The 11,360-nt window shown below is 38.0% G+C and overlaps 1 protein-coding gene across 1 annotated transcript; it reads right to left on the bottom strand.

The window, feature by feature from the left end:
- Nucleotides 1–2,236: 2,236 nt before the first annotated feature.
- Nucleotides 2,237–11,092, bottom strand: LOC146332088 (specifically androgen-regulated gene protein). Its single transcript, XM_084739070.1, has 4 exons — nucleotides 10,996–11,092; nucleotides 4,770–4,925; nucleotides 4,355–4,550; nucleotides 2,237–4,240 (listed from the first exon to the last, which is right to left on the bottom strand). Exons 2-4 carry the CDS (start codon nucleotides 4,872–4,874, stop codon nucleotides 3,099–3,101), a joined length of 1,443 nt encoding a protein of 480 aa, XP_084595196.1. The 5' UTR covers nucleotides 4,875–4,925; nucleotides 10,996–11,092; the 3' UTR covers nucleotides 2,237–3,098.
- Nucleotides 11,093–11,360: the final 268 nt, after the last annotated feature.

The raw sequence follows: 11,360 nt of genomic DNA, 5'->3' as shown, positions 1-11,360 counted from the left end.
GTAAGTGGAGTGTTGGAAGGAGCAGCGATGTAAAGCCACTGTGCAGGTTTACAGGAAAGAAGGTTTGACTGAATGACTTAACTTCTTTGTGCCACACTAACTCCACTAACGGGACACTTACAGTCTGAAAAGCCAAACCATTAAGAGCTCAAATGACTCACATTTCAAATCACAAGTCAAACAGTCCACATGGAGCGGCATCTGTTTCATTAACTAAGCTGCATAATTCAAAATGTTGGCTCAATTTATTACTTGCACAGAAACAGATGGACTGATCTAAGGTGTAATTCTGTATTTAATGGGATTGCCGGATTATTTGAAGTGCGGTTGTATGAGGTACTTAACCGTGGTCAGTGTATTACCTACAATAGATAGCACTCTACTGCTGTAGACTGTGATAGCAGTAAAATGTGTTTTAGCCACTTAAAAATGGGCCACCAAAAAAAATCTGTATCTGTGCAAGTGTATGCAATATTTAGGATATTTTTACTGTTTTAACTTTCAATCAGATGGCCTTTTCCAAAACGAAACCACTTTAAAATAAACCAATTATCACTCTCTCCATACCAACCAAACTCCATAGACAAAATCAGTAAGTTTACTTCACAGAACACAGGAGTTTCTGGTGTACTGCTGCCTCAATCAGTTAGGCATTTCAAAAGATTAGTTTAGATTCACTGAAGTCACACAATAACACAAACTAAGGCACACAGTAACACAAACAAACTAACATCGGTAGACCAACAACTCACGTGTTCTGTGAAGTTAAATCACTAGTTTTGCCAAAGGAGTCTGGTTGCTTTGGAGAGAGAGCAATATTTGTCACATTTAACAGCAGTTTCTTGTTGAGCTGTCTGACGGCAAAGTGAAGAAGTGAAACTATCCTAGAATATAGTGTACACTTAAACTCCTATTGATTTCTGTAGGTGACAGAAATAAGTTTTGCTGCTGACCCTGTCCTCAGCAGTGCATTGCTTAGCTTCCTACACAAGTACTCCAGCTACTGCTCGAAACTGGGGACGTGCAGACCATCATCTACTGCAGGTAATACACTGACTATCAGTAAGTATCTGGTACAGCCACACTTCAAAAAAAACTCAACTATTCCTTTAAACTTGTGAGGATGAGGAAAACAAAACACAATATACGTCTAAAATGCAGACTTCTTTATTTTCACTGATTTTTTTTTTTATGGAAATGGTAGCTAGTGTAGGTAAAAATAATCAAATTATCATGGTTTTTCATTGGACGAGCATCTCCAATACTTGGACAATGAAGGCAGTTATATGAACATTTGTCACACATTTTTTAAAACCACATAAACCATATGTACCTACTGTATAAAATAATAGTAGAAACAAATCAGTGAACTATCAGTATATCAGATCTCAGTAATAATGTACTGGTGGTAGCTACTACTAAAACACTGAAAAATCACCCGAAACACTTTCAAATTTTGGTTTTACAATAATTATGAGCTGCATAAACTGATGGTTCCAAGGACTGTACTCAACAATCCACTTACAGGCACATCTGTGAATTATGAAACAATCAGTAGCATTAACAAAAAATCTGTTGATTCGAATTGATGTTTCCTTTAAGTAGGAGTACAGTTGTGCAGCATGTTATGTACATTATAACGAGGAAAGAACATTAATGGAAAGCCACAAGATGGCTTACTAATGTATGTTACCACCATTCTAAAATGTAATTTTTATCACTGAGGACAAATAATTTCTTATAGCCATAAATGCATGTCTGCACATTAATGTATGCAAAATGTATTTTAAACATTCAGCAACACAATTCTGTATCTGATTTGGAGACACATGAGTCAAGGCTAGTACATTAAAACTATATTGTTGTTTAAACTTCTTTTTGAAAATATACACTCTTAAACCCTATTTGTATGGGACTAGTATTGCATGGGGACCTTGAGTAACTTGGAATAATGGCAGTGGTTGTCTGTGATCTTAATCCTGTGTGGATCTGTAAATCATAAAGTAAAAATTCCAATGTAAATAACCTACCATATTTCGCCAAATACAGAGGTCTTGTGATTAAAATTAGCCCTGTGCAAATTGGCAGGGCTTCAACTAATGATTATTTTCATTACCAATCAATCTGTCGAGTATTTTCACGATTAATCAGTGTTTTCAGCCATAAACTTTTCAGAAAACGGTGAGAAATGTTGATCAGTGTTTGCCAAAGAGATCAAAGATGACGTCCTCAAATGTCTTTGTCCACAACCCAAATTTATTCAGTTTACTGTCAGAGAGGACTTAAGATTTGAGAAGATATTCACATTTGAGAAACTAAAATAAAGAGTATTTGGACATTTTTTTTCTTTAAAAAATGACTCAAAATGATTAACTGATTATCAAAGTAGTTGCAAATTAATTTAATAGTCGATTAATAATCGATCAATCGTCGCAGCTCTACAGATCGGTATCTTGGTGATTTGTGGTCATTCACTTTTAAACAAATCGGTTTTCTGTTGTCATTGAACTGAATAAGTATTCATTTTGATTGTGGCTCATAATATGTTGAACAGTACTGAACAGCTGTGCTGTGAGACCTGCTGTATCAACACATAAAATGAGTAATGGTGAATATTCATATTCAAATACAGCTACAAAGCATCTGTTATTTGATCTAAACAAGCTGCAAATGTGCTCAAAGTGGGCAAAACTCTAAACTATATTATTAATATGGCTGCTGAGGAACAGAAGCTCCACATCTGAAACATTAATGTTAGCAAATTTAAGTAAAGTAATATCTAAATCACGATGTCCCCTGGTAATAGTAGTCCCATGCAAAAAAGGGCTTTAGGCTGATTTGGTGTCCTGTTGTGCCTGATCAAGTATTATCTAACTGAAAAAACTGCCCTCAAGTAAGTGAGTATCTGCAATCTACATTAAAAGTGCTGGAATTGTTCTTTACAATCGTCCTCTTCTTCATCCTCTTCTGCTTTCGTTTGCCAAAGTGCCAAGTGCCAAGTTCCAGCTTAATGCCCTAACTCTCTTTAAGCTGATGGTACTCTTGAACTCTTTCTGAGCACTGCATTTACGCAGGCAGACTCCTGCTGTTCATCTGTTTTAGACTTTGAGCAGTCCGAGCTTTCTGAGTGCTTCTTTTCGATCGGCTCCCATCCCGGGCACCACCATCACAGTATACCCGACTGAGTTTGAAGGTTTGTGCGGTGCAGGCTGAGCTGCAGAGGTGGCTGTCGCTGGCTTGGTGGCTGCGATGTGTCGCGGTTCAGGACAGTTTCCACCTTTTTTGTGGTTGTCCAGGGTAGCAGAGCGCTCCAGACCAGCTGCCTTCAATCCATTGGATTGAGCGGGATGTGACACCGGCTGTTGGTCACGTCTGGAGTAGTGACTGAAACTGGCACTGCTCTGCAGAGGCCTGTTCTTTGGCTCTGAGGACACTTGAGAATAACAAAACGACGGGCTTCTTGATGGATTAACATTTGATGGACCTTTTGTAAATCTGTTTGGTGTTGGGTTCAAAGAGGGGTGAGGTTTCGGAGGAGGCAGTGGGGCAACCGTCTCATTTTCTGGCTGCTGGTCTTTCAGGAGGCCCAGTTTCTGCAGAGCTTCCAGTCTCACAACCTGGGGATCTGTAGCATGCTTTACACTGTATGAAGAGTCTGGCTTTACAGATGCTTCAGGTTGTGTTTTTGCAGATATGTTGGCAGGAATCTTTTTGGGTTTGGGGGCCACAGCTGGTGGACATGTCTTAGGTGCAGAAGCCCCTGTGTGGGGTCTATCAGATCTTGGTAGATTCCCAAGGTTTGAGTCTTCCTCTGTCAAAGGAAGGTTCTTATCCAAGTCTATAGTATGATCAATTTTGGGACATAGAGGCGTCTTCTTTGTGGAGGCGCTCCTCCGCAGGTGAACAAGTGCCTCATAGGACAGAGGACCTCTGGGTAAAGGAGCTTCACCTGTCTTAACGGAGTAGTCCTTGGGTTTGGTGGGAGGAGGTATCACAACATTAACCTCTAAAGGTACTTGTGGAGGTTTCTGGTTGTGTTTGTGACCGGGTTCTTTGCTTGGAGGAGTGACCTGAGACTGAAGGCTGAGGTTTTTGTCTGGAGGGACACCCGGCTTTACACTGGGTACAGAACGTGGCGAGCTGCTCGCCACAACAAGAGGCGTAGGAACCAGGTATTTCTGCATGGGTTTGGTATCAACATTTTCCTTCATGGGTTCCTTAGAGGCCTGTTTTGGTGAACCTGAAAGACAAACAAGTACATGTTCATCATCAGAGATACGATGCATCTCCCTTCAGAGTATTTCATTGACTGCGGTTAAACTAATTCTGCACCTGTGCCCAGAGATCAACTCACTGTTGAGCTTGCTTTTGCTCATGGAGGCTGATAGGTCAGCCAGTTTGGTGGCAAGGTTGCCAACCCCAGGCATTTGGTCAGACTCGTCATTGGACAGTCCACTGTCCTCCTCAGTGTCCAAAGACTCAATAGTTTCCTCCAAAAACATGAGACAGGCCTTCTCTTCAGCAGACAGGTGCTCCAGACTGTCATCACTCTGTAATATATAAACAGGACTTCCATTTTGACAAAAATAAACAATGTGGTATCCCACGTGACATAAACGTAGAAAGTGACAGAACAATTAAGTCCTTTGCTTCTACAGACTCTTTACTTCTTTAAGCACATAATTGAAACCAGATGCAGCGCTTAGCTTTGTAGCAGTAGTAGAACTAACGTGAACCTAGAGTTCAAGAGGGTAAAGTCAGTAACTTACAAAGCCAGAATTGGCGCTGACAACGCTGTCACAGCTGCCAGCACTGTCCATGCCGGTCATCGTCTCCAATCCAACGCCACCTGGCCAGGTATCACTCTTGGGCATCTTGGTGTCCTACTTGTCCAAGGTTAGTAGTGCAGATTGCTGTGTTTCAATCTGTGAAAAGGGAATGCAGGTTCCATTTAATGGACCATACCATTTTACCATATTCTAACCATTGTTTATATCTCATGTCTCCGTGGACCATTTTCCACAGGTTTTTAGATAACCTGTCTTCCAGAATGCTATTAGTTTGTATTCATTTCTGTAGAGATTGGGTAGACAGATATAGATTATATAGATTGACTCTACAAAGGTATTACAGTATACCAGCATATGTAATAATCTCAAAAGGAGTGAATTTCAAAACCATGAAAAATACAGATGCTCCTCTTTGTATTAAACTGATACAGAGATGCTGTATTGAGGCAATGTATTGTAGTGTGCAGTGTACGTCACCAGAGGTCAGTCTCTCTAATGTTGGAACAGGCAGCTGAGCTGAGAAAGATGGCGGCTGGGAGACAAACTTAAACGACTAGTATAAAAGAAAAATGCCACTGCTCCTGATTGGGAGTATGTTGGGTTTAGTCCCGATGATAAAGGTGATCCAGCTAACAATGCAGACCACTGATTGGTCAAGGTTGTGTAGCCTTGTGAGTCTGTTGAGCGAGCCTCGGAGAGTGAATGGCAAAATGTGGCAGTGAATTTGTGCTGAGTAGAGGAAAAGGTGAGCAGTTAAGTTTTGTTCCTTACAATAGGTTTTGTGTTACCTCGTACTAACCTTATGCAGCAATTTCTAATCAGCATAAGTTTTGAGAGTAAATTGGACACATGGACATCAATGAGAGATAGAAGGTATAATCAGTAATAAGTGCACCGGACTATACCAATACTAAGCTGGTTCTTTAAACAGTTAAGAACACAGAAGGTAACCCTCGATGCTGGTAGTCTGTTTAAAAGTTTGCAAACAACAAACGTGCCACATACTCATCATGATAGAGGTCTAGTGCAAAAACTCGTAATAAATAGATGCCCAGCAAAAACGGCAACATGTGAATTCTCTGCAATTATTGATCAACAAAGCACTGATCACATCTGACAAACTGCTGCATTAAACCAGAACAAAACATTTAGTATTTTTCTGACTGGATTAGGTTGAACCTAAATTCAAGAACTTTGACCACATATGATTTATTGCCATATTACAACTTTAAGCTGTAATGGAATTTAGACTTTGGATCTATAATTAATAAATATATGACAGTACAAAGTGTACAGACACTTATTAACAATACATGGCTCAAACATTTGTTTCCAGCGGGTGTACAGAGACATGGAGAGGATGGAAAATGAGATGTGTAATCAGCACCACAGGGAACTGGACAGCTCCAGATCAGGCTCATCTGTGTTTACTATTAGCTCAGGATTAAATATAAACATGTCACACATGTAAACATAACCCTGGGTTATTTCAACCCATGATTAAAATTAGTCCTGAGTTACTTTAATGCTATTAGCCCATACTGTCTTTAAACATGGCCTAGATTATAGCTGGGTTGTGTAAGGTTGGATATTTTTATAAGGACTTAGAACATATTGCACAAGAATCTGTGTCTTCATAAACACATTTATAATACAGTAGCATGACTAAGACAAGAGTGCACTATGGCAGACTTCAAACATCATCATGCCATTAAAGAAAAACTAATGGGTCCAACTTGGCACAGAATTACTGTATGCACTGAATGAGCTGCAGGGGAAAGTATCACAAGAAAAACAGGGAATTTAAGTCTTCAAAGAAAACTAAAAATTATTATAAGTGACTAAAACACATTTAAAAATCCTAAACAAACCCTTTACAGCCTCTGTAGAATCAACTAGCTCAGTGGTTTTCAAACTGAGGTCCAGGGACCAACAGGGGTCCTTCAGTGGGTTGTCGGGGGTCCCAAAGGAAAGAATATTTTAACTTTTCTCACATTTTTTGGAAGTTGGAACAACAAGGGAATAGACTGTAATTTATAGTGGTCCTAGTTTGATAATTGATTGACCGTGAAGACAGTCTAAAGCTTAAAAAAAAAGGCTAAAAATAATACTCAGACAAAATCCTGTCAAATTGTGGGGGTCCTAGACATGAAAAAGTTTGGGAGCCACTGAACTGGCCTATCTAAACAGTCTCTTGACAGGTAAACCATTGCTTTTGTAAATTACTGTTTTTGATGCATTGAATTGTTTTTGGTCAAACTCCTACACCCAACACTTAAAAATCAATTTCTGCAGAATAATGGCCATTTTAATGCAAAAACAATAGGAAATTTACACTCGTTTTCACAACATCCATATTTTCTTAGTGTTCTTCTAGGTCTGATTTTATAATCACATACCTTGTGTACAGGGATATTAATGATTGATAGATTAATCACTGTTAGACATTGTTTTGTTTGGTGGCACCATTTGTTAAGTAAGAACAGGCAGATAAGAGCAGGTGTTTCAAACGATAGCGTCATTGTTTTATTATTCTTTTTGTTTGAATTCTTTGTGCTCCAGGAACTAATGTTTCACATAACTGATTTGCCACTAAAATTGATTAAATAAAACTTAAAATTAGAAATAGATGTGCATATTGTATCTTATTAATTATTAATGATTAATTGATTAGTGATGTTTTCAACTATCTGTTGAGGAAAATGCACAAAAGTTGCAACCCTATACGTGAAGGCAAAATTGTTTTTAACAGTTGACAGAAATCAAACTTTCATCACAATAAAATATAATGATCCTTTTGACAACTGATATCACAAAGTCTGCCACAATAAAATTTTGATTAAATTTCAGTCAAGGGTCTGTGATCAATATCATACAATATCATAGCTCCATTCAGCACATTCAGTTAGTTAGAACATTTGTTACATTTAGCAAAAAGCAAAATATAATTTGACACTTTAATGACTGAACTCATCCAGACACGTGTGACAAAGTCATGCCATGGGAATAATAAAATTAAAACATATTGCAAAGATGGCAATAGACAGTAGATCAATATTTTCAATATTTTTTTAGCTCTAAACAGTCCATGCTCACAACTGCATTGTTGTGCAACTGTAACTTTTGAGAAAAGCAAGAAATTCAAGTTGACTAAATGTGAACTGTGGTGGATTTAGGCAAGTCTGAAGCTTGCTGCATGTGTTCAGCATGTATGATATATTAGGCTCTTCTTTATCTTTCAGCTGCACTCTAAGGCCTTGCCACAGCAGATCATCTGCTTGATCCGCATATTTGATTTGACATACATTTTTTTTCCCGTCTTTTTTTCCTGATGCAACCATGGCTTGTCCATCACCAGTGGCTGGGGAGCAAACCGTGGTACACTGTCTTGCCCAAGGACACTTCAGGACTTTGGCGTCCGCAGCCCGTAGACAACCCACTATACCAGCTGAGCAACACCTACCCTCATCAGGTGTATTAGAAATGTAGAAAATAGCCTAGTATGTTAAGCTATTTTCTAAACTTCTCAGTCTCTAGATCCTGTATAACCCTGTGGTGTGTTTTACATGAACACCAGCTTCCTGATGACTGGACAGCCTTGTTCTTGGAGAATGACAGGGTATCATAGCTCGGTGTGTTTCTGACAGATATCGAACTAGTCCTCTTACTGCATGTGACTCAGATTACAGCAGCACACATGCCACTCCTAATCTTCCTCAACCGGATCAGTTTCCCAGGGAGTGGAGGGCAGCAGCAATGATCTCCTGAAAGCTATATGATATCCAGTCGGACCACGTTGTTTTACTCTAACAGTTGAGGATATTATTAATTTGGGTGTATTAGTTTTAAGTGGTGAAAAACAAAGAGAATGTAAATCATAAGACTATGATTTGGGATGCTGCACTGTAGGCACTATTCTGACAATGTGAGACACTTTGGATAAAGGTTTCTTCCTACTGATGCACTGAAATTGAAGGAACAAAGGTTTAACAGCAAATTAAGCATGAGATTTCTGCAAGAACAAACATTTTATAAAATAAATACAACCAGAATTGTCTGAATAAGGCTGAAAGTTTGGTATAAAGGCACCTCTGTCTGATGCTGGTGAAAAGAAACTCACTTTTGGATAAGTTTCAACACCTGAGAGGGACAGGCAGCTAGATATGCAGAGACAGGCACAAAAGCACTCCTGTTCGCTGTTCACGCTTTGCTGCCATGTCATTCCGTCCCTGTAAAAGTTTAGAGCCCCTATCACCAAGCCAGTATGTAAATGTCCCCATCTGTCCTGCTGCATGCAGGCCAGGATATGAATCTGTGAAACAGTGGAAACTCTGAGATAACATTTATTGTGTTCTAACCCAACACAATCAGGGTTGATCACATGCAAATAACAAGAGCAGCTGCTGTGAGCTGTGGCCTGGATGCAACTGAAAAAGTACTTTGCAGTATATAAATGGAGTATTTTAAACTTTAAAGTCACTTTTTAAGTGTTGTTACATAGTTCCTGTGATGTAAAGTGTCCTATGTGACTTTTTCCCCTTGTCATAACAAAACTTTAGACTAATATGACTGTAGTTAGTCATTAACCCCTGTAGACCATTTCCAGTTAAATGATGTCTTAACCACAGACCCAAATGCATCATAATGTTATCTCCATAATAGATACACCTATCAGCACACCAGCAACTGACACAAAAAACAAGATGAACTCACAAAACCGTCTTACGCAAAGGCTGCAGCAATAAATCTAACTGCCGTTCCTCTGGATCTGTTGTCCAGTATCACAATTGCACTTCTGTTTTGATTGTGGCTATAAAAGAGCAACTGGGCCACGGTTTTATTGTCCTTAATGCTTTGTTCGTTCTGGATTATGTAACTGGGTAAAACCATCATCACTGCTGATTTTTTCCAAGTTTGTTTTAATGCTCACTTTCTGGCCTTCAAACCTTCCTCAGCATTCTAGTATCACTACATTAGGCTATATGATATGATAAAGGATACCTGCTCCAAATACAGTTTCTACAAAAAATATAAAACTAACATCCATTGATCAAAAGATGTTGGATCTGCATATGACTTTTACTTCAGTCCCAAAAGACAAATAAACTAGTCTAAAATCTCAAATAATGCAAAAGCTGACTTAACACTGCAAACATGGCATATGAAGGTTTTTACACGTTTCTAAATTACTATATATACAGTGAGTCTTCATGTGGCAACAAAGTAGTGATTAAGATTAATTAGGCAATAAAAAAGCTCCCCAGGTAAAACAAAAAAGTAGTATATGTCAGTGTAGCAGGAATATAATTTGAGAATACTTATTTTTTTAAAAAAGTTGTTACAAACCTGTGCTTTGTTTCCTTAATTTAGAGCGTACTTTTAAAATGTGTACTTCAAAAAGATGTCATTAAGTTCAACTTCAGTTTATCAAAAACAGACTCATTTTGTTATACTTATAAGTGTTTTTTTTTTCAGTGTACTTACAAGAGGTTTACATTATTCTAAGTATATTGTAAAGTGCACATTAGTGTCTACTAAATTTATACTAAATTGAAAATACTTAAAAAAAAATTTAAAAAATGCTTTATTAAAGTGCATAGCATTAATATCACTTAGAAGTATATTTAAGAATGTTTACAAAAAGAGCACTTCAATTTAAGTTTATTTAATGATGTACTGTAAAAAGTAGCACAAACATGGTAAACTTTAATTTCATTAATCAAACAACTAGAGTATAATAGTACATTCACAGGCATGTAAGTGTACTAAGTATAATTGAAGTTTTTCCGCTTCAGCACATAAAAGTATACTAAATACACTTACATTTGTGATTTTCTATCATTTAATTACAACTAAAATACACTTTGTACAAAATTAGTTGTTCCAAAATGTCAAACTTCAAGCTAACAAATCATTAATACACTTGAAGTACACTGATGATTAGTCTGACTACAAATACACGAAAGTATCTTAAAATTTAACATCATTGGAGTATTTGTTTTTCACCAGGGTCAAATCACCTAAAGTCACGATACCATTGACTTTATGTAAGCTATAGATTCACCTCTTACATTGACGTCAAAAGAAAAATACGGTTTTAACTAAACTATGTAACATAAAGCGTCGTTTAAACTAACTTTAAGAAAATTTAAACAACCATAAAGTTAAAGTTTTTCAGTTAAAATGTCATAAATCGGGTACGTACCTGTTTGAATGTCCGCAGGATCAGTCAGTTATCCATCTTCTGCTGCTCCTGGTACAAGTGAAGACAGTGAGTGACTGAGCGGCTCTGTGACACCTGCACGAAGGACTTTGTGCCCGCAGCTTTTAGCCAATCAGAGAGCAGCATTCTCCTTAAGACGCACGAGCCCTCGTTGTCATGGTATCCACAACTGCGGTTAATCTGCTAATCTGTTACAAACTGTCTGTGCTGCTAACCATAGATATATCTGTTGGTACTATGTAGTCAGGCTCGTTAGGCTACATCGTTTAGCTAACTATACTGTAAAACGACACGTAAATCGAGTACTTATTATTCTTTAGGAGATAATTACTCCCTGATGTATTTTA

This window comes from Lutjanus erythropterus, chromosome 2, assembly GCF_056507025.1.
Source record: "Lutjanus erythropterus isolate fLutEry1 chromosome 2, fLutEry1.hap2, whole genome shotgun sequence".
Classification (NCBI taxonomy): domain Eukaryota; kingdom Metazoa; phylum Chordata; class Actinopteri; order Lutjaniformes; family Lutjanidae; genus Lutjanus; species Lutjanus erythropterus.
This window is presented reverse-complemented; position numbering and strand designations above follow the sequence as displayed.

Bases quoted from the DNA above. Each gene is read 5' to 3' on its own strand.
- LOC146332088 (XM_084739070.1), bottom strand. From the start codon at position 4,874: ATGCCCAAGAGTGATACCTGGCCAGGTGGCGTTGGATTGGAGACGATG. The intron at 4,551-4,769 runs GTAAGTTACTGA...TATATATTACAG, and splicing joins TCAGCGCCAATTCTGGCTTT to AGTGATGACAGTCTGGAGCA. The intron at 4,241-4,354 runs GTGAGTTGATCT...TTTGTCTTTCAG, and splicing joins GAGCAAAAGCAAGCTCAACA to GTTCACCAAAACAGGCCTCT.